At 42.0% G+C, this 24360-nt stretch overlaps 1 protein-coding gene across 1 annotated transcript in view; it reads right to left on the bottom strand.

The window, feature by feature from the left end:
- The window catches only part of SERINC4 (serine incorporator 4), a 49748-nt gene that overhangs the window by 662 nt on the left and 24726 nt on the right, over positions 1 to 24360 (bottom strand). Inside the window, exons 7-11 of the mRNA XM_044277044.1 lie at positions 21782 to 21877; positions 17886 to 18012; positions 10007 to 10079; positions 9609 to 9654; positions 2345 to 2498 (exon numbers count right to left, since the gene is read on the bottom strand). Of these exons, the coding sequence (XP_044132979.1) occupies positions 2345 to 2498; positions 9609 to 9654; positions 10007 to 10079; positions 17886 to 18012; positions 21782 to 21877 (496 nt within the window). The remainder of the gene's footprint in view (positions 1 to 2344; positions 2499 to 9608; positions 9655 to 10006; positions 10080 to 17885; positions 18013 to 21781; positions 21878 to 24360) is intronic.

Below are 24360 nucleotides of genomic sequence, written 5' to 3' on the forward strand. Positions count from 1 at the left end.
CCAATGTACACAAATGCCGCCTAAATATTTCCGTTTGTAAAAGGGCCTACAATTGGGACAGACTATCATTATGTGAGAAAGGGGTCATTCCTCTAGGACCTCCACCAATCAGGACCATTTAGTGTTTTTTACCCAGACTGAGGATTTTTTTGCAGATTGCACTAGGACCTATTTTCAATGGGGCCCGCAAAAGATGTGGGATGCACACGGACCATACCCGTATTTTGCGGATCCGCGATTTGTGGACTGCAAAACTGATACGGTTGTGTGAATCAGGTTTGCGGTCATCAAAACATGGATACTGGCTATGTGCACACCACATCACAGTGCAGACCCACCATGTGCTTCTGCATCTGCGTGGGCACTCCACAAAATATGTCCTATACTTAGCTGCAACATGCGAACCACAGACCCATTGAAGTCAATGGATTTATACCGTGATGCATTGTGCACATGGCTGGTAGCTGTGTTTCGTGGATCCGTGGTTTGCAGACCACAAAACACTTATGGTCATGTTGGGTCCTTTTACACAGGCAGATTTATGCCCATAGCATGTGCCAATAGACGATAATGATTTTTTTAAGAACTTTTTACATTGGCAGAGAACTGCTTTAATGAACGCCTGTATGAATAATCAGTCACTCACTACTTATGATCGCTTATGTACATTATTGACAGCAGCATATCTGTTTACATGGGGTGATGTGCTGCCATCAAATTAGCATTTGTATGCCTACATAAAAGATCTAATCAGCAGACAAATATCCAGACATACATTTCTATGTACGTTCCTGATCATCAGCCTGGGTAGAGATTGAGAACTGATGATTAAGGAGTTGGGCAATGGTGAATAAGGAAGAAAAAAAAAAAACATATCTGGTCAGTGTTGGGGGTCCAGCGCCAAGCTTCCATCTACATGCTTGTCAATACTGCCGGCCAAGCTATAGCCTCAACGTCACTGCTGAAATGTGAATACGGCCTCAGTGGTACATCAATTCAAGCGGCGACTTCCTTTATTGGCGGGGATTGCTGTGGCCCTTCTCCCACTTGTCAAATACTGATAATATTATCTTACGGCCCTTTTACACTTTCCAATACAGATGCCAGTGATCAGGAATAAAGAATTTTCCCGATCATTACCTGCTTGTTTGCTGGATTTAAATTGAGCAATCAGTTTTACATTATAGGGATGGATGATCCTTACTACGATCATTCATCCCCACACATTTCCATTGTTTGTCTGCAGCACATCCCTGTTTACACCGCGCGATGTGCTGCTGGCAAATGAAGATTTTTGTGCTGCAAGAAAGATATGTGTTGCTTGTGTGTCATGAGACCAGTGGCATCTCATTCCTGATAATTGCCTCAGTACTGTTGGAAAACACTATGGGGGAGATTTATCAAAGTGGTGTAAAATAGAACTGGCTTAGGTGCCCATAGAAACCAAATTCCACCTTTCACTTTCCAAAGAAGCTGTGAAAAATGAATGGTGGAATCTGATTGGTTGCTATGGGCAACTAAGCCAGTTCTACTTTAGACCACTTTGATAAATCTCCCCCTATACTTTAACTGTAAAAGTAGTATTCCTTTCCAAAATATGCAAGGGTTTCCATGAATATATCCTCAAGCTTTGATGTAACCAAAAATCCCTTTAGGGATTATTGTGCAAAAATAAGTAAATCTGTTTTATGGTAATGTCTGTGGCTTCAGCACCCATCTATATGGGAGATGGATCTTGATGGTTTTGCTCCTACAGTCCTTATGCTTGTGTCATCCAGGATTTTTGAGGTGTAGTTCGATGGTGTACCATTCCTGTGATGTCTCTGCAGATCAGGAACAGACTTGATTCAGGTATTGTGTCAATGGCATATTTTGTGGTAATTACGTACACGATAATTATCACACACCTCACGTAACAGTAAATGTCTGTCATGTCACCACAGATGGAACACAACAGAACATTTATCTTGCAAAATGTTCTGACCTGATGGGACAAATAACCTGAAGCTCCCTTCGGCCTTCACTGTAGAGATTGTAATGCAATTATAGATAAAAGAACAAAGGACGGCTACGGTGTAAATCGTATTACACCACTTACATTCCTGGATGGTCTCCAAATCAGAACCAACAAAAGAATACTGGGCATTAGAGACATTATTATGTGAGAGTTTCTGCTCTTGCTCAATCAACATGAGAATGTCAATAAGTATCATAACATGAACGTAGAAGGACTCTTCTGACTTCTATCTAAACATACTGTAAGTCACAGGGAGTTATTTCTCAGCAGGCCCCTCATGCAGCCCAGCGAGAAGACTAAGCACCTGGGAATGTTCGGAATGCGCACCTGAACCAGTTGGTCAGCGTCATCATCACATAGAGAGAGGCGAGCACAAATACAAAGTGGAAGAAGGAGTAGCTGTAGATCACTTGCTCATGCTCGTCGTGTATGACTCTCTGTCCACCTCCAATGTTCGTATCCTCCTCGCAGTTCTTGTCCCCTGTTAGAGAAGGGAAACAATGACTACCCGTCTTCCACCAGCATGATCTTATCTCTACTTATTGTTGCACAAAAACCAGTGAGAAGTAGCTAAGGGTACTTTCACACTAGCGTTTTTCTTTTCCGGCATAGAGTTCCGTCCTAGGGGCTCAATACCGGAAAATAACTGATCAGTTTTATCCCCATGTATTCTGAACGGGGAGTAATCAGGATGTCTTCAGTTCAGTCATTTTGACGGATCAGGACGGAGATAATACCGCAGCATGCTACGGTTTTATCTCCGGCGAAAAAAACTGAAGACTTGCTGGAATGCCAGATCCGCCATTTTTCCCCATAGGAATGTATTAGTGCTGGATCCAGCATTCAAAATACCGGAATGCCGGATCCGTCGTTCTGGTCTGCACATGCGCAGAGTGGTAAAAATGTGAAAAAAGATACAAGACGGATCCGTCTGTCCGCATGACAAGCAGAGAGATGGATCCATTCTTGCAATGCATTTGTGGGACGGATCCGCATCCGGATGCGTCTCATAAATGGTTTCAGTCACATGCAGATCGGCGGATCCGGCGGGCTGTTCCGACGACGGAACTGCCCGCCGGATCACACTGCCGCAAGTGTGAAAGCAGCCTAAGGCTAGTTTCACATCCCCGGCATTGTCATCCGGCAGCCAGTTCCGACATAGAATACCGGGAATGCAGTTTTTTCTGTCTGGCCACTTCTCTGCATTTTTGCCGGATCTCGTAGTTAATGGGGCCGGCGGGTTTTCCGGTTGCATCCAGAGAATTCCAGAAGGGTGTCTTCTGCCGGAACAGCCAGCTGGAATTTCTGCCAGAGATGTGAAACTAGCCAAAGCAAATCTTGACTTGCAAAAAAAGGCTAGTTTCACAGTAGTGTTCAGAGATCTGGCAGGGAGCTCTCTGGATCCAGCACTGTGGATGCTGCCTTAATGCCTGCCGGCTCCATTAACTATAATGGGGACCGACTGAGATGCGGCCGCAACCCGGCAAATTTGCCAAGAATCACCTGGACTACAACTGCTGTGCACACCCTACCCTGCTGGATCTCTAAACACTAGTGTGAAACTTTCCTAAATTGGCTAGTTGAACGCTACCATTAAAATCCTCAGGCAGGCTCTTTCGGCAGAGGCCTAAGACCGCTTTCACACAGTCAGTGTTTGATCAGTGATTTCCATCGGTGATTGTGAACCAAAACCAGAAGTGGAGCCTATACAGAAACAAAGTATAAGGGAAAGATCTACTCCTGTTCTGTGTTTATGACCCACAACTGGTTTTAGCTCATGATCACTGATGGAAATCACTGACCGAACACTGACTGTATGAAAGCGATCTAAGGCGTAAGTTTTTTTTATACCAGGCAACAGTCCCCCGAACAATTAGTTATGCAATCATTTCCCAGTGTAAACATGTCTAGCGACCAAATGACGGTCAATAATTTGTTTGTTTGTCATGTATTGAATATTGTGCGTATAAATATCATAAAAATCAGTGCTTGTCAGCAGCACATCCTCTCAGGTAAACAGGAGATGTGCTGTTGAAAATAATGGAAACTGCATTGGGGTAAAAGATCACATGATCTATCTATGAAAAGTGTCCGATAAACAGATAAACTTATTGATTGGCGCTCATTCCATGTGGTTTATTTTTATGCTAAAAGACCCTTAGTTCATATAATCAACAATACAGGATCATATCAGAACTGAAGATGTGTGAGATCACTTTGTGAATGGTTGGTCTTTCAGCATACTATGCAGGTCCCGGTACTGCAAACATACGACTGTATGGGCGATTGTCCATTTTATCTATACAATCTTACAATGTAATGCTGGCCATATGTGTGAACAAGTGGGGCCTGGAGAGGGGTGCAAAAATAACAGATTAAAAAAAAATCAATGCTCTTACTAAATTTATTTTTCAACCAATTGTACACTGTTCCCTTTAGTGCTAAGGGTAGAGCGGAGAAAGGCACTGCCTAACAGTTCTGGAGGCGACTTATCTCCCAGGGGAACAAAAGGATTGGGTGAAGATATTAATTTTGCCCGATCCTTGTCTCCTCCCAACATCATCTGTCGGGGGTGAATTGGGAGCTAAATTTCACTGGTGTAACTGGTATAAGGTATACGTTCCACCTATCAAAATTAAATCACTGTCGTTTGGAACGCTATATTTCTGTTAAAACTGTTACTTTATTAATCAGAAAACAAAAGGGGAAAGGGGACTAACCTATATTAAAATTCTAGGACGCCATCCATTCAGTATAGGGTCGATGAAAAAGACCTATAAACCGCAATTGCGATAGATACAGCTGTGGATGGGGTCACTAGAAATGCCGCAGGCTAGTGCTGTACTGCTGGTTGAAGCATAGGGCCATGGGGCCATGCTAATTCAATACCACAGAAGTTAGGCACTATGACGCGGTCGAGGTGCTCTGAACCACTCCCAGCTGGTAGATCCCTGGACTAAAATTATTCATAGACTAATCCAGTGATAAACATCTGCCTGCAGAAGCCGATCTCAATTGAAACCATCCGTTCATATGAAAACGGGTGTCTGAGAATCGGCCCTGCAAACACGAATCAATGGATCTAAGCTAAAGCTGGGTGGAACAGAAAAAAACTGAATTGCCGTTGCTCATCTACCTGCAAAGGGCTGAGAGCCGCAGACCTCAACTGCAGTGTGAGCGCAATGCAGATACATATGAACATTATTTCATCCCCACACCACACTCGACGCGTTTCGCCATAAGGCTCGTCAGGAGCGTGTATCTGTGGTTATCAGGAGAAATATTCAAAGCTGCTGAGCCTCCGTTACAGAGACTGCAGCTGTAAGTACGAGGTGGCCGAACGCGGCCGCTCAGGTGCACAGAATATAAGGAGAGTCCTCCTCCCCTCTGCTGAGCCACGCCTACAGAACGGCCAATGAGGATACAGGAGGCGCGGCATTGCCGCATCATCCGTCCCACCCCCATTGTGCCGCCCCCTCTATGAGACCGGCTCAGATGAATGTCATGACATTCTACATTAGAATTAGAGTTGATATATACGGCGACTTATTAAAACGGCGACATGTGTACAGCACCGATCGGGACGCGGATCATAAAGTGGTATAGACTACATTATATTATTTGTTATTTTATTTTATTTTGTTGAGGACATCAATCGGTAGTTGTAGAGACAGCACAACAGGATCAAAAAGGACCCTGCAGCATTGTTACTAGGTGGTAATACTGTGATCAGGCGGATGTACATAGCGATCCCTTCATAGATTGCAGGGGCGGTGTTTGGTATGATGTGGTGTAAATAATCCACAACCCATGATTATACTACCATACCCCTACTATCTCCTGGCCCCATCAGTGGCCTAGGTGATCACATGTTGTGCTGACCCAATAACATAGAGTCATTAGTGGTCAATCCTACTGGGACACATGGATCGTGGGCAGTATATCAACACCCCTAGTGTGTTGATACTAAATATCATAAAAATCAGTGCTTGTCAGCAGCACATCCTCTCAGGTAAACAGGAGATGTGCTGTTGAAAATAATGGAAACTGCATAGGGGTAAAAGATCACATGATCTATCTATGAAAAGTGTCCGATAAACAGATAAACTTATTGATTGGCGCTCATTCCATGTGGTTTATTTTTATGCTACAAGACCCTTAGTTCATATAATCGACAATACAGGATCATATCAGAACTGAAGATGTGTGAGATCACTTTGTGAATGGTTGGTCTTTCAGCATACTATGCAGGTCCCGGTACTGCAAACATACGGTTGTATGGGCGATTGTCCATTTTATCTATACAATCTTACAATGTAATGCTGGCCATATGTGTGAACAAGTGGGGCCTGGAGAGGGGTGCAAAAATAACAGATTAAAAAAAAAATCAATGCTCTTACTAAATTTATTTTTCAACCAATTGTACACTGTTCCCTTTAGTGCTAAGGGTAGAACGGAGAAAGACACTGCCTAACAGTTCTGGAGGCGACTTATCTCCCAGGGGAACAAAAGGATTGGGTGAAGATATTAATTTTGCCCGATCCTTGTCTCCTCCCAACATCATCTGTCGGGGGTGAATTGGGAGCTACCTGCACTCATTAGTGTGTCAGCAAAAGTATAATGTATATGGCCAGCTTTAAGCTGCCCCGAAGTACATTAGGTTGCTAGCCAACTTAAAGGGGTTGTCTCACTTCAGAAAATGGTATTTATCATGTAGAGAAATTTAATACAAGCCACTTACTAATGTATTGTGATTATTCATATTGCCTCCTTTGCTGTCTGGACCCATTCTTCCATCACATTATATACTGCTCGTTTCCATGGTTATGACCACTCTTAAATTCAGTATAGGTGGCTGTGCTTGCCTACTATAGGAAAAACGCTATGTGCGCTCCTATGGTCCTGGCCACCAGAGGGGCCAGTGCTTGTTTCTATAGTGTGCAAGCACAGCCACTAAGGGTGGCTTGTAGGGTGGTCGTAACCATGGAAACAATAAGTGTATGATGTGATGGAAAGATTAGTCTATCCAGCAAAAGAAGGAATATGGATAACAACAATACATTACTAAGTGCCTTGTATTAACACGCTCAACACACCTAAGTGTTGTACGGCGCAAAAAAACCTGTGCGACAAAATATTGTCACACGCGACAAATGCTTGTAAATGAGCCATAGTGATTTTGGCGTCTATATCAACAATGCTTTCAACCCGAATACAAGCATTTTCCCATTCATTGGTTAATTGGAGGCACCTTTGGGCCCCATTCACACGTTCGCAATTTCATTCCGCAAAAAATTTGCAGACCCATTCATTTATATGGGGCCGCCGTGCTGCCCTGATACGGAATTGCGGACCCGCCGGCAATGTGCGGTCCGCAAAATGCGGAAAGCACATTGCCGTGTCCGTGTTTTGTGGATCCGCTGATCCACAAAACACGTTAGGGACGTGTGACTGGACCCTTACATAGGGTAATTATCAGGAACAAGTGTTCCCAAGTACGCTCCTTCCAGATAATTGTACCTATTGTCAGCTTGTATACAGGGGCCTTTATTTTAATATTGCTACATGCTTCCATACAAACATGTGCACTTCAGAAGATGCAGAATAAAGAATTCCACACCGCACAATAAGGCTGGAGCTACAATGTGACTTTGGGAGAGGCAAGCATTGTGTGACTAAAGATAATTTGTGTTGCAGTGCAGCCACAAAATGTAATAGAACTCGCAAGACCCCAGAATCACAAAAAAATACAGTGTGTTGGATTTTTGTGACTTTGGGGTCCCAGTCCCTGACTGCTGCTGAAAACGCCAGTCTTTGTAAATGTGCCCCACTGAGTTTTTTGTGAGTTGATGAGTACAACTTTATGTAAAGAATTTACGATGCTACGATCCTTTCTCATAGAAACATAGAATGTGTCGGCAGATAAGAACCATTTGGCCCATCTAGTCTGCCCAATATACTGAATACTATGGATAGCCCCTGGCCCTTATATGAAGGATGGCCTTATGCCTATCCCATGCATGCTTAAACTCCTCCACTGTATTTGCAGCTACCACTTCTGCAGGAAGGCTATTCCATGCATCCACTACTCTCTCAGTAAAGTAATACTTCCTGATATTAGTTTTAAATTAGAGGGGCAAAGGTTTAAAACTATGTCCTCTTGTAGCAGTTTTTCTTCTTATAAATATTCTCTCCTCTTTTACCTTGTTGATTCCCTTTATGTATTTAAAAGTTTCTATCATATCCCCTCGGTCTCTTCTTTCTTCCAAGCTATACATGTTAAGGTCCTTTAACCTTTCCTGGTAAGTTTTATCCTGCAATCTATGTACTAGTTTAGTAGCTCTTCTCTGAACTCTCTCTAGAGTATCTATATCCTTCTGGAGATATGGTCTCCAGTACTGCGCACAATACTCCAAATGAGGTCTCACTAGTGCTCTGTAGAGCGGCATGAGCACCTCCCTCTTTCTACTGGTAATGCCTCTCCCTATACACCCAAGCATTCTGCTAGAATTTCCTGCTGCTCTATGACATTGTCTGCCTACCTTTAAGTCTTCTGAAATATTGATCCCTAAATCCCTTTCCTCAGCAGGTTTAAATCTGCTAAAAAAAACTTTCTACACTGTAGTAGTAAAATTGACAAAATTGTACAATGACTGAACACAACACAAAAGACCAAAAAACATGTATTGCATAGAGAGTGGAACTTTTTAAATGCAGCGTTTTTACAGTGCATTTGACACAAAAGAGGGTCGGGGGAGTGGCGATGGTGGAGTGGGGGCCTGGATTCCAGCCCCCAGCAAATTTACTATTTTTACACCAGGAGCAGGCATAGTTTTTCCCAACGGGCACACAGACTACCAAACATGTGCCTTAATTATGACAAGGCACACGTCCCATCATAAATTCGCCGCATCTTCTGGCAGCAAAGCCAGCGTAAAATGTACAAACATGTACTACAGAGCCAGTATTAGGGCTCGTTCACACGACCGTTGGTGTTTCGCGCCCGTGCTGTGAATCACAAATTGCGGTCCGCAATGCACGGGCACCTTTTTAATGGGGCAGGTGCATGGGGATCGCAGACCCATTCACTTGAATGGGTCCGCGATCCCTCCGTTCCGCAAAAAGATAGAGCATGTTCTATCTTTTTGCGGTATGGAGGCACGAAACGGAACCCCAGAAAACACTCCATAGTGCTTCCGTAGTGTTCCGTTATGTGCTTCCGTTCCGCATCTCCGGATTTGCGGACCAATTGAAATGAATGGGTCCGCATCCGTGATGCGGAATGACAATGGAACGGTGCCCTGTAGTAGGGATCGCGCAATACGGGAACAGGACACCAACAGTCGTGTGAACGAGCCCTTAATCAAAGGTGTTTCTTCTCCAAAGTACATTATTGAGGGCACAAAAATAACTGAAGAAAAACGTGTCAACATTTATGAAACTGACGGCAGAGCACTGGAACTATAAAAGCTGTTCTCTATTATAAACTCCAGGCGTGATGCTCTCATCTGTACATTTCAGAATGGTACATACTGTATGTGAGCATGTGTTTACATCAAAGTAGCCATAAAAAAAGCTAAAATGTCATCACCTCTTTCCTCGTCCTCTTCTGGACAGCAGAAGCAGCAGGATGCTTTCTACAAGTAAGATGGATACATTAAGATACTACTCGGATCCATATATACATATGAGCTGTATTACAATTGCTGTATATTTACTACACACTATAATCCCCCACAACACAGTCAGTGTATCCAATCTCAGACCTGACGACATGTCAGTGCACTGGGCGTCACTGTTCTCTTGCTGCTCAATTTACCACAATAATTCTTCAATTGGATATGCTGATCTGAACTAGCAGTGAACCTCCTAAAATCCTGAGCTCACAGAATGATTACCCACCAGGAAGGAAATGTGAGAAAATGACTGTTCAGAGCGATAACAGGAGTTTCTGAATACACCAAAATGTATTTCTTTCCAATAACTAACCTGGAACTCATACGTGTAGACCTTAATCATCCACATTGGGCCAAACATTTCAGCTAAGTAGGAGGCTTCATTGCTGTGGACATTTGAAAATACATGCAACATTAATGGTCAGTACATTGGCATGGATTGTGGTCAATACATTAGAGATACTAAATGTTAACATTACAGGATATTTATACCTTTGCAACCATTTTTTTACTGCTCTGTCCAATTGCATAAAAAAAAATTGAAAACATAACTTTGCAAACAGTTTTGATTAAACATATCCAACTGGTTCATGATTACAGCTCCTATGCAGTCCTATATGTCTCCATGGTTACAGACTACAAACAAACCCTGCTTTTAGTCAGATCTTGCAGTCCCTCTGCCCCCTCTTTTTCTATCTGTAGGTTAGCAGGAAGAGAGGATAAATTTAAAAAATAAAACATGATTTGCAAAGTGACTAGGAAATTAAAGGGCTTGTCCACAATTTTTTTAAAGGAATCCTGTCACCAGCTACCTCCCATTCTAACTGTTTGCTTAGGCACATAGCTGTGGTTCACCTGATTAAAACGCTATTTTTTTCTGTTAATCTGAGCTCTGTTCCTGAGTTTTGATACTTTTTCTTAATATGCAAATTAGGCTTTTGGTGCAATGAAGGCATCATCTTTGCTCTTGTTGAACACAAGCTCCACTTCTCTCTGAGGCCAGCCCTGGCTGCTTTTCCACTGCTTGGCCCTGTCAATGAAAGGGATTGGCTACAGAAACTAGGGGAGCTTGGTTGCAACAAGAACCATGGTGATGCCCTCACTGCACCAAAGACCTAATTCGTATATTTAGAAAAAGGAACTGAAAAACAGTGTTTTAATGAGGTGAACCACAGCTCTGTGTCTATGCATACAGTTTGATAGGGAGATTGCTGGTGAGAGATTCCCTTTAGATATCTCTCCCAGCCAGCAGGATCTGTGAAAGGAAGTATATTTACCTGCTCCTTGCCACTTGGTTCCAGCTCTCTGGGTCCCGGGCTGCACTTTTGGTCCCCCCATGGAAAGTTCCTGAACGGATGGGGTCATTTGCTCCATTGCAGCCACCAACAGGACTCAGCGGTAATGTGTCCCCAAGTGGCACGTGATCCAGCAGTGACCTGCTGCTTGGGGACATATCATGGCCGAGGCCAGTTCTTAGCTGCAGTGGCCATCACAGAGGAAAATAAGCATTACACAAGTCCCATTTACATCAATGGGTTGTCTGCGTAATGTGGACAGGTCCTCCAGAGTGAGACATGCTCCTATAACCAGTCTTCACTCTGGCCAAGAGATAAGGGTCCTGAAAAAAGGACCTACATTGACATTCAGCTTGTCCGGTTTGTATCGTTTTGATGCTTGCAGCGGTTTTGCGTCCGGTCAGAATGGAATGCAATCTGAACGGAGCATACCCCATTTAGAATACACTGGCCCTAAACTGAGCCGTTTTTGCATTCCGGTTTTGAGATCCGGCAGAGGAATGCCAGATGATGTAAAAGTGGCCTAAGTCCATGCTTAAAGGGCTTCTGTCACCCCACTAAAGTCATATTTTTTTTTTGGGCTAGTTACATTCCTTATAGTGCGATATATGAGAATATAATGTTGTTACTTACTTTCATTCGGCCGTTTCTTAAGAAAGCAAAGTTTTATAATATGCAAATCAGGTCTCTACCAGCAAGTAGGGCGTCTACTTGCTGGTAGCCGCCGCAAAAAACCGCCCCCTCGTCGTGTTGATTGACAGGGCCAGCCGCGATCTCCTCCTCCGGCCGGCCCTGTCAGCATTTCAAAAATCGCGCGCCTCTGTTCATTCGGCGCAGGCGCTCTGAGATGAGGAGGCTCGTCTCCTCAGAACTCCCTCAGTGCGCCTGCGCCGATGACATCACCGAAAGAGAAGACGTCATCGGCGCAGGCGCACTGAGGGAGTTCTGAGGAGACGAGCCTCCTCATCTCAGAGCGCCTGCGCCGAATGAACAGAGGCGCGCGATTTTTAAAATGCTGACAGGGCCGGCCGGAGGAGGAGATCACGGCTGGCCCTGTCAATCAACATGACGAGGGGGCAGTTCTTTGCGGCGGCTACCAGCAAGTAGACGTCCTACTTGCTGGTAGAGACCTGATTTGCATATTCTAAAACTTCGTTTTCTTAAGAAACGGCCGAATAAAAGTAAGTAACAACATTATATTCTCATATATCGCACTATAAGGAATGTAACTAGCCCAAAAAAAATAATAATGACTTTAGTGGGGTGACAGAAGCCCTTTAAAGATCCTACAAATCATTTTTCTTATATTCCCAAAATTATTTATTACCAAGTCATAAAACCCTTTACTTAACCCTTAAGACTGGTGGAGAAACAGTGAAGTCTTAGTGGATCCTATCATTAGCTTCTATCCCCAATCTCTATGGAAAAAAAAAGAACAAGACACACATGGATACATACAGACCCCTCCACAGCGTGCTACCGTACTTCCCAGTGCGCGGCACAGCAGTGGCTAGTGCAATATGTACTGTTGCATAGTTGCTCTTCTTTTATTCTTTTTTTTATTATTATTCTATTTATAACACACCACCCTTTTATCTTATACTCCCCACACAACTATATACCAAGCTCTAATGTCCCAGAAGGAATCCAACTCTTCGTCCTTATTTGCAATACAGAGATTTTAACCACTGCACTTGTTTTATTGGGAACAGTCAGCTTTTTATGGCCGCCTCTTCCCCCTTGTTAACAGCAGCGGCAGTAAAAAGCTTGGCTGCACAACAATACAGCATAGTTAGAGGTATTTACAGCACTGCAGAGTTAGCGAATGTCCATAAGTAGGTGTGTGTTGGAGGACAGATATCCAGAGGGCAGCTGCTGCCGGCCTCTGGGTTTTGAACTTCTAATATCGTTGGCTTAATTAGAAAAGATATTTGGCATGCTTGGAGAACCAGTAATTCCCCACGGTTCTCTTGCTGCTCTGTTCATGACCTTTCCACATTTTCATTCGGAGCTCAGTTAAGTATAGTAAGCCCCATTATTTATAACAGCTGGCAAAGAGAACGGCAAATATTTCCATGTTTTCACTATTCGTGGGCATCATTTTTATTTAACGTGCTTCCTCCCTCTCATTCCAGATCACTTTTAGCTAAGGAAGAAAAACACTTAGACCAGTGGAGGTCAAACCACCAGATCCCAGTGGATTTCATGACTGCTTATAGTGCTGAATGTCAACAGGTCACCAACATTTAATAAAAACTATTTACTTGAGTTATTTCATGTTGAGGACTTTATAAAAGCATTTTATTTTACATAGAGTTGGGCTCCTTTTACTTTTAAAAAAAGGGTTAGGCTAATTTCACATGGGTGATCAAGGATTGGGATTGAAGATGCTGTGAGCTCAAGCCAACAGTACTGTCCCCTACTTGCTGTGATGCTGTGAGTAGGGACGGACTGGAAACTTAAAGTGGCCTCATGTTGTAGTTGGATCCAAATTGACAGAAGACAGAAATACCATATAACGATGCACATTATACTACCCCAGCAGAGGCCAAATACCACAGTGCATCACAAAATACTGCCCAGCAACATCTCCCCAAAAACTAGCTCTCTGTGATGGTTGGCACTAGGTGTCACGTTCTGTTCGCCTATTTCAGTTTGCCTCAGGATGGCAATACAGTAGAATTCAGAAGTCAGGAAGGGATCATTACTTACCTGGCTGCTGGCCATGAGGAGTGCTCAGGTGGCCCCCTAGGCATTGGCCCACCGGAAAGTTTCCCTGTAGGGTCTATTGCTAGTTCGCTCCTGGCTGTGAGTTATAAGTAGGGATGAGCGAATGGACTTCGGATGAAACATCCAAAGTCAATTTGCATAACATTTCATTTCAATAGTGTACGGAGCGAGGGTTCTGTATAGTATTAGAATGTATTGGCTCTGATGAGCCGAAGTTATTACTTTGCAAAGTCTCTCGAGACTTCGCATAATAACTTCAGAAATTGATTTATACTGTAAAAAAACATTTCCCGAACTCGGGTTCGGTTCCAAGTGGTACCTTAATAATACCTTTGGCTCATCTGAGCCAATACATTCTAATACTGTACAGAGCATTGAAACAAAGTTTTATGCGAATCAACTTCAGATGTTTGATCCGAAGTCGATTCGCTCATCCCTGGTTATAAGGGTTTCATGAGCATAAGCTGATCACAGAGTGACCAGATGCTTGGACTTCAACTGATGTAAACCATGGTGACATGCAGCCACTGCATTTTATTAAATGTTCCAAATTACCACATAGTGTACAGCCAATTTGATTTGGTGACAATCAAGGAGCTCATTAGTCATTGTATACATATGGCTCTAAAGGAAAGATGCAGAGTAGTAGATGTTGCAAGGACAGTAAAACTGAAATCCATATATCAGTGCTAGTAACACAGATATAACCTGAAAAATAACTTATTAATGCAAAGGCAGTGTGTGAAAAAAGGAGCAGTCTATCCCACTCTCGATCCCAGCCAAAAGATCACATATACAGGGCCATGAAAGTAACATCGCTGCACTCGGACATATTTTAAAAAAAAATCTAAGCGTGGTCATCTATCTATCCACTGCACTATCTAGAAGACTCAATGGAAGAGGTACACCTATCCCATATTTTATGGAACTTCCTTGTTTCTGTGTTTATAAATCCATTTCTTATAGGTTTCATTGAGAAATATTCAATGGTAGGAAAAATCTCAGGGTGAAGAAACCAAGAGGCAACCCTAGGGTCACCTGCCACAGGTATCGCCATATTATCCTATAAAAACTTGCGAGCCTGCTCCTAAAACCACTTTACAAGAGCGCAGGACCATGTTAAATGGAAAAATGAATCAGATATCTCATTAGACCTGTGAACTAAACTATTGGATATAGCCTTCCTCCATGGAGTTCCCAGAACATATTTAGGTATACCAAACGGACTCTCACAGAATTGGTCCCTGAGCTGGAAATAAGGTAAATGGAAATCATTATTGAGATGAAACTTGTCCTTTAACTCTTGAAAGGACTGAAAGACCCCATCCATACAGACATCACCCATTAAACGTTGTGCCCACTTCACCACTGCCTCGTGCGACCTCACCCTTAGCAGCTTTTTCTAAATCACATTTCTCAATAACATCCCATGCTGTATACAAAAATGTGATTTAGAAAATGTATCTCAAAGAGACTCTTTCTTAAAGGAGTCTGACATTTTTTGTGCATTATTTTTTCAGCAGTTTTTTTTCACTATAGAGGATTATATGGAACACAGCTATAAAAAAAAAAAAACATTTAAAAAGGATGCAGCGTTTTGAAAATAAAGATATAACTGACCCAAAAAAGCATAAAAATGATGGTCAAACACACTGGGAAGATTTGCTAAGCTATAGGTGCTTAGAATTGCACAAAAACTGGCATATATGCATTGCTCCACATTTATTATGTGTTTAAGATGCTATTTGCGCCTCGCTGGACAAGAGGATGGGCCATGGCATAGTGGGAAATGGTGTAACACACAAAGCAAGTCAAATACTAGGTGGTGTAAGGTTAGACAATAGTGTCTTAAAAGTGCACCAAATGTATTATGCAGCATGAACCACTTTGACAAACTTGGGTAATCTTCTGACTGTCTAGTCTTATTTTACATTGTCTAAATATAAGACAGGATTAGCAAATCTGTGTTTAGCGCTTTTCTCAATTCTCATCTGCATTTGAGCTAACATCTGACCACAGCATTTACAAAAAAGTGTAAAAAAACAACAGTCCACAAAAATTCCCCCCACTCCTGTTTTCTGGCGTCGTGTTTGCTGCTATTTAAATGTCATTTGCACAAAAAAATGTTATGCAAGTAGTGTTTCTCCACCATCCTCGCGGGCGTGGTGAAGGGGGTGTGATGATGGCGGGACTAGTGGTCTTGTCATATTTATCTTCTTTTACGACAGTTTTCTGGTGTAGAAGACCAAAATCTACGCCAGCCAGAGGCTGCCCAATCTGCGCTTAAATTAGGACGAAGTGTGAACCTCTTCTAATTTTAAGTGCAGCCTCCGGCATCATAAACTGGTCTGTGATAAATCAGGGTGTTTTTCCTAAAAGAACTACATGTGAAACCACAGGAGGGAATGCTCAAAAGATCTCAATTTTGCAAGTTTGTTTGTTTCTTACACATGATGTAAGAAACCGTGATATCACAACTAAAGTCTACCCATTAAGGAGGTCAACTTGGCATGGGCATGAAGATGTGGGTCATGGGAGGTCTCGCTTACAAATTCATGAAGTAAATATGAATGCAGTGAAATGCTGAAGTTACTCGTGCATATAGACTAACACTTGTGCTGTCTTGTTTGGAGCATTAGAACATGAGTCATGGACAAGAATGGAACATGATTTAGTAAATTGTCTCCTAAATGATATGCTTGCATCGCTTCATTTTCTACTCTTCTTAATCTTTGCACATTACGAGTTGATGAAAGATGTATTTATGTAAAAGTTCTGTTGTTGGGACAACCTGTACAACAAGAACATCAGATGAAATATTCCAAACATCTGATAAAGCTTTAAAAATATGCCACCAAAGCCTCAATTTAGGCTTTCTTGACCAATAGTTTTTGTGCCATTTTTTGGGTGTTCTTCATGAGTTTTACATGCATTTCTTTTCCTAAAGGAACCTCTATGGGAAAATGTCTGAATGAAACATTATGTTTAAAAAAACACACCAAAAGTACAAAAAAGGCACAAAAAACATTTGTAATGTGTTTCACAATTCTCTATTGCCTTATAACTACAGTCAGGCTGCCTAAAAGCAATGCAAAATACTATGGAGCAGATTTACTATCCCTATAGATGGCATAAGCCTGGACCAGCTATCTAGGCCTGCACCAGATTTATGACTGGTGGATCAGGCTGGATAATAAATCTGGCGCAGAGACAGACACTTTCATCTAACTCTATTCCAACTATTCGCTGGTCTACTTTAAAGAGGACATGTCAGCACAAAATGCAATGCAATCTGAAAGCAGAATGTTGTAGAGCAGGAGGAGCTGAGCAAATTTATATATAGTTTTATGGGAAAAGATTCAGTAAAACCTGTAATTTCTACATTTATATCTTTGCTTAGTCCACCTCCTATGAACAGCTATCGGTACAGGGAGGAGGAGTCATCAGTGACTGACAGCTATCTCTGTATGCACACTTATACACACAATGTCACCAATCACTGATGACTCCTCCTCCCTGTACCAATAGCTGTTCACTGGAAGTGAAAAAAGCAAAGATATAAATGTATAAATTACAAATTCTACAGAATCTTTTCCTAAAAAACTATATATCAATCTGCTCAGTTCCCTGTGCTCTATAACGTGGTGCTTTCAGATTGCAATGAATTTTGTGGTGACAGATCCTTTTTAATACAGATTTGTGGCATAATTTTGGCACAAAATGATGCAGACCCCTTTCTCTGTTACACTAAACCAGTTTTTTTCGATTTTAACACTGGTTACTAGGTCTAATAATAGGTCATGAGTTCCCGTTCTGTCCAGGTAATTTTTCAGAAGCTATTATTATCACCACAGGCAGAATTACAATGATAAGTAACACCTCTATATAGATAACATAGGGTCCAGCATTCAAAATAGGTGATCTCATAGCTCATCAACTCCCTCCTGACCTGGTCACAGAGCATGGCACTACAGTCAGTTACATAAATCACACTTTGTCATTGAACTTAGGTTTCGAAATCAAAACTAAATGTTGAGAGGACTTTATGTGTCATGTCCCAAATGTAAATTTTAATTTTCAATGATTTATCCTTTAAAATGTATGCATGTTACTTGTTTGCTTGTACTCATACTTATTGACACAATGCATAGATTTCTTTAGACATACCAGGCGAACAAGACGCAGACGTACATAATGCAGGCCCCAATAATGGCAATAGATGTATCTTCTGTCTGTAGCCCGTCGCTGCTGATGCTTGGAAAACACGCTGTGATATTCTCTCCTCTGTACTGAACTGCAGGGAACACATAAAACATTGCAAACTGAAAGACTACACTTGACATAAATAAATAATCTATAGTCCCACATCAGCCGCCAAACTGTAGTTTAGATCAACCTGGAGCAGAGGCTTAGGCTACCTGCACGCGAGTACGGTGAAAGCACATAAATCCACACAGAATTTTGTATGGATTTTATGTACATTCTCCCACACTCGTGTACAGGTAGCCTAAGCCTTTCTGCATCATATCCGCAATTTCTAACAGCGGTTTTCGGTGCGGATTGCCACAGATCTCACCCTTCACTGGAAAAGGGTGAAATCGGCAGCTGAAACTGCAAACATCTAGAAATCCACACTGCAGGTCAATTTGTGTAATCTCATATACTTTACTGGTACTGTACTATGTTGTGGTTAAACGTGTGTTTGCCGTAACATGTGTAGGTGTCCTTATAGTGGTTGTCCCAAGTTTGAACATAACATATTGGTTGGGGTCCAACAGTTGGGCCCTCCAACAATCCTGAAGAGCTACCAATGCCAAATACTTAGCACAATCCCTTTAAAGTGGTTTTCTCACCAGAAACCAAAGACATCATCCCTTCAAAGCACAAGCCCTTCTAAGAACAAGTCTGTAGGCAGGTATGAGTCCTAGCTGCACTATGGAGAATGTCAAGATTAGACAGTCTTGACACAAGCAAAACTGTGAACACCTGGACCCTCACTAACAGGGTATATTCACACACAGCAGATTTGTTGCTAACATTTCTGCAGCTGAAAAACAGTCCAGTCATCCAGGTTGGATTGTTTCTGCAGTAAAAACATGGATTTCTGCAAGCCCCATTAAGAAAAACGGATGGGACACTGAAATTTCTGCCACAAAATCTGCTGCATGTGAATTTACCCATACCTGGATCCAGAAGGAGATTACACTGCACAGGTCATTGGCAGAAGGTAGGTAACCAAGCATCATTTTGAATATAGTTAGGCCTCATGCACACACGACTATATTTTGCATCTGTGTCTGCTTTTTTTTGCGGTTTGCACATGGACCCATTCATTTCTATGGGTCCGCAAAAAAACACGCGGACAGCAAGTGGATGCCATCCATGAGCTAACTGCATCTGCATGTTCGTTCTGCAAATTATAGAACATGTCCTGTTTTTCGCCTCTGGGCCTTATGGGGTGAATACTAATGAAGCGCTTCCATTTTGGGGTGGGGGGGGGGGGTGCCAAAATGTAGCTTTGCTTGTGTTGGCAAAAATCCTTGCACCGGCCCTGTGTGCATGTGGCCTTAAATAGATATTTGTAAAAGTTCATAGCTTTGTATAAGGCATCGTTTGGCATACCATTAAAGTGGTGGGAATGCAATCAGAAGCAACAGTGACAAAGTGATGGAGAAACCATACAAAGAGAAAGTAATAAAAAGGAAATAAAGCCTGAAAAAGGAAACACATGTGAAAGGGGAAAGAAAAATAGACTGTTTTGTTGATTGTGAGCTTGTCCTCTGTAATAATGGCCATATTTTAGTAAAACGCGTTGAAAATTACTTTTTGATCTATCTGGGAGACTGATATAAAACCCCCACAGTGAACACAATCCCCATTATTACAAAGAATGGAGACTAGGAAAGTCATTGTCATCTCATACTGACACATATAAGCAAGCTGACAGCACTACAATACAGAGGTTCAACCAAGGACACGGCAAGTGGATGAAACCAAAATGAATCTGTGTACACACAGCAGCAAACAGGGGGACAGTGGTTAAGCAGTTAGCTGGATCACTATTACACCCAGTTTCCTATAATTTTGTGTGGGGAGATTTTTCTTAAAGAGATTCTATAAAGAGTGTTACCACTGGCTACCACCGGTTTACACATAGCCTTATGTGTCTCTGTCACTTTGACATTACTAATGCTGTACTGGCATGAAAGCGTGAAAGGGGCCAGATGTCAAAACATAGTATCTATCCATCCAATAAAGACTTCATTCTGAGCTCATAAGTCCCCATAGCACTAAATTAGGATGTCAAATTGCCCGAAGGTTAATCTCTCCCTCTGTCAGTGCTAGCTTATGGAGGGTACCTGTTCTGATAAGGAAGGGTACTAGGGTTCTCTCATCACATAGGGAAATCCTCACTACCTGGGCCAAATTAACTTCTCTCTTTAACATCCCCAAAGGCACTTCACTGTTCATGCCATTGAGACTCCTCCCTTTCTATTTACAAGTAAATTATGTTGACATATTGGGTATTTGGTCTGTCTTTGGCGATTGATCTGTCGGTGATGTACTAAAGGGATATTCAATCCCTACTCTGCAGAACCTCCAGGCATCGCTCCAGGTTTCAAAATGGACTTCCATCCAGGGCAGCCTTGCTGCGCTGGGGTCCTAGGTTCGAATCCGACCAAGGGCAAAATCTGCATGGAGTTTGTATGCTCTCCTCGTGTTTGAGTGGGTTTCCTCCGCGTACTCCGGTTTCCTCCCACACAAAGACATACTGATAGGGACCTTAGATTGTGAGCCCCATTGGGGACAGTTGGATGATAATGTCTGTAAAGCGCTGCAGAATATAGTAGCGCTATATAAAATGCATAAAATAAATAAATAAATTACTCTCATTTCCGTGCATTATGTCAACAATACTTAACTATTGTTCAAAGAAACTATATACCTTCATGGTATGATGCTGTAACAGACTCTCCTCACCCCCAGAGAGAGTTGATCTCACTTTTTTACAACAAAATATTACAAACTTACATACCGGTACCCACAAAACCAAACTTTATTCAACATTGGGAAAATGAAATGGGACTAACATTCTCTGAAGGAGAAACATCCTTAATCCTCAAACACTCACATGGCTTTTCGAGATGTGTTCGGCTCCAAGAAAACTCTTTTAAGTTAATCACGAAATGGTACCGTACTCCAGACACACTACACAAAATGTCCCTCTCATTACCCTCAATCTGCTGGAGATGCCATAGTGATCAGGGCACAGCCTATCACATTTGGTGGACATGTCCAAAAATAACCCCTCATTGGCAAATATGCTCCAAGGCGACTCCCATCTCACCCACACTTGTGCTGTTGAACCTACCTAGCCTACACTTCTCACTTGAGAGACGTTTATTGCCTTCCCATCCTATAGCAGCAGCCAAACTTCTAATTCCACTTCATTGGTTGTCGGAAAAGGTGCCCTCCCTATCAGACTGGGTCCACAAAGTCCATGAAATATGTAGACTAGAAGAAATATCTAGCTGGGAGAACTATTCCCATGATAAACACCTTGCTCTATGGTCTCCCTGGTTCCAGTGGTGTAATAGGAATTCCACCTCTGCTACACTCTACAGTGCCTTTAGCTTCCCAGCTACTGCCAATACACATTAGTGCCTTGCCATATATCATATGTGACTATTTCTGCATTCTCTTAGGTATCATCACCTCACTGACTATTTGGTCTTTTTGGCTATATGTATTGCTCACATAATTCTTGGGCTTGTTGCCCTTTGTTGTGGGTTATTTGTACTTGACTAATCGTAATGTTGTAAGATGTGTACATGTCATCTTGAAAATTAAAATAAAGATTTGTTAAAAAAAAAAAAAGCTTAAAAGGGGCTAGTTACCATCATAGGAGTCCCACAGTGTTATGCTTGACTTTTCAAGGCAATCAGGGCACTTTTGAATCGGGTTAAATTTATTCAGACTGAATTGAATCTGACGGCGCAATGATAGAATCGGAAACTTAGAAAATTCACTCATCTCTATTTTGTAATTAGACTTCCACTGACCTCTTTCAGGAGGCCGACTGGACAGGGCCGAAAATGTAAGGTATGTGACATAGCAGCTAATAATTGAAGCTTGTAGCAATCCAGACCGAGGCTGCTCTGAAAAACAAAAAAATCAGATTATAAAATTATTCCTTTAAAGAAAATGTAAACTATTCTAGAGTATATAGCATCTTTCCAACAGATGAAATAATAGCTTCTAAGCAAAGAAATACTCTGGCACTCTAGTAACACCAAGGGATGTAACATCAAACGGGTGGATACTCACAGCCCCTTTGGTACAAATGTCAAGATACGAGAATACCATTCACATGCTAAGTAGACAAAGTCATGACCTCACATGGCCTCACTATATGATTTGTGCCAATGGGATTACTGGATGGGATGCTGAGAGCTGTGGGCTCTTATAGGATTTAGAAGAATAGTTCAAACATAAATCTAGTTTGCTTATTGCTGTGCAGAGCAGAGGGCGATAAGTTATCAAACTGACCCAAACAGCTGGAAATCTGCAGCTATCATTCAAACTGCTGAAGAAGAACATAGTATGTCATACGGTTACTTGTAAAATATATGGGATCTCAGACATAAACAAATTCTAAGCAAAAAGTGTGGCGCCCATAGAAATTAATCTGATTCCAGCTTTGACTTTTCCCGATCAGAAAGATATTTGTTGCATGAGGCTCGGGACGAGGAGTTTTACTTATGTTCTATAGACATTTCACTTCCAGTTTATTGCCTCCAATATTCCAAATATTGTATTTACAACTTTAAATTATATTAATTACATAGAAATATATATACTTTCTGTGTTTGTACAGGCTTCCTCTGTGTTCTCGTTCCCCTCCCCCCGCTTCGAAAATACATAGGTTTTTTGGTCTCCTATGACATTGGCCCTATGTCACACTGAGGATGAGCACTGGTATAAATGATGACATTCTTGGTACAGGGGCACAGAATAAGGGCTCATGCACATGAACATATTTGCTTTCTGTATCCGTTCCGTTTTATTTACGGACTGTATGCAGAACCATTTATTTCAATGGGTCCGCAAAAAAAAAACAAAGTTACACCGTGTGCATTCTGTTTCCGTATGTCTATATTTCTGTTCCGCCAAAAAATAGAACATGTCCTATTATTGCCCGCATTGCCGACAATGATAGGACTGTTCTATTAGGGGCCATCTGTTCAGTTCCGCAAAATACAGAATGCACACGGACGTCATCCGTATTTTTTGCGGACCTCAAAATACATACGGTTGTGTGCATGAGCCCTAAGTTGGCATCATGTTAGGGAGTCACAGAAAGCTAGGAATAAAACTTAACTTTTAATCGCCACATTAATATTAAATCACTTCATATTCCTCTAAAATATAACAAACATTGCTCATAATGGACCAAAAACAGCAACATATACAAATATACACAGAGGGGTGGGCGGGTATAATACGCTAGGGAGAGATGTCCCTAATAAATCCCTAACTAATACTTCAACCCACAGGAACACCCTGATAGTGGGCGATCTGTGGTCCTCTGCCTGCCCTATCTCACCCTCTCAAAGCCCTAAATACTCCCAACGCGTTTCCCCAATTATTGGTTCATCAGGGGGAAAAATATGGGGCAGAAAGTAGAAAATAACAAACAACAATTGGTCCAGAAGAACTACACGGTTATGAACTGGTAATTGAACCGCAGAAAAGCTGCAGATACAAATACCGCTGATTGTTAACATATAAATACCTGAAGCATTTGTTTATCAACACTCCTGAATCTTGGGAAAAGTGGTTGTAACAGTTGCCAGTCAGACAGTTATCAATATGTGTATAATCAACGAGTGTAGGATTGATCATGTAGATGTTAATCCATAGGCAGTTAGAGCACATACGTGAGACAGACAGATATTGGTTTCAGACATCAACAATCAAAGCTCAACACATATGATTGATAGCTAGCCCAGAACAGATAGAAAGATCATCAGGTTTATGTTTATACAATACCAAGTAACCTGAGGATCCATAGCCAAGATGGATCCATCATGAACTCCATTGAAAGTCAATGGAGGACTGATCCGTTTTCTATTGTGGCAGAGAAAACAGATCTATCCCCATTGACTTGCATTGGGGGTCATGCCGGATCCGTCTTGCTCCGCATCCCAGGACGGAAAGCAAAATACATGTTGCGTTTTTCTCTCCGTTCTGGGAACGCAACTAAACGGAACGGAATGCATTCTGGAGCATTCTGTTCAGTTCAGTTTTGTCCCCATTGACAATGAATGGTGACATAACTGAAGTGTTTTTTTTTTTTTCCGGTATTGAGCCCCTATTACGGATCTCAATACCGGAAAAATAAAATGCCTTAGTCGCTTTAGTAAAAACTAAGTACCGGTAATCAACAAATTTTGCTGTCACTGACTTACTCTGCACAAGACCAAACTTATATGGCGATCCCTGTAGATCTCACCAAAAAACAGAAACAGGTATGGGGTTTTTCCATGCAGGAAATTTAGCAGACAAAGCACTATGACACCCATACACATAAGACAGCTCCCCTATAAATATTGGAAGAAGAGAGATAAGAAGCTACCAG

The sequence above is a fragment of the Bufo gargarizans genome, chromosome 2 (assembly GCF_014858855.1).
Source record: "Bufo gargarizans isolate SCDJY-AF-19 chromosome 2, ASM1485885v1, whole genome shotgun sequence".
In the NCBI taxonomy this organism is placed as follows: Eukaryota; Metazoa; Chordata; class Amphibia; order Anura; family Bufonidae; genus Bufo; species Bufo gargarizans.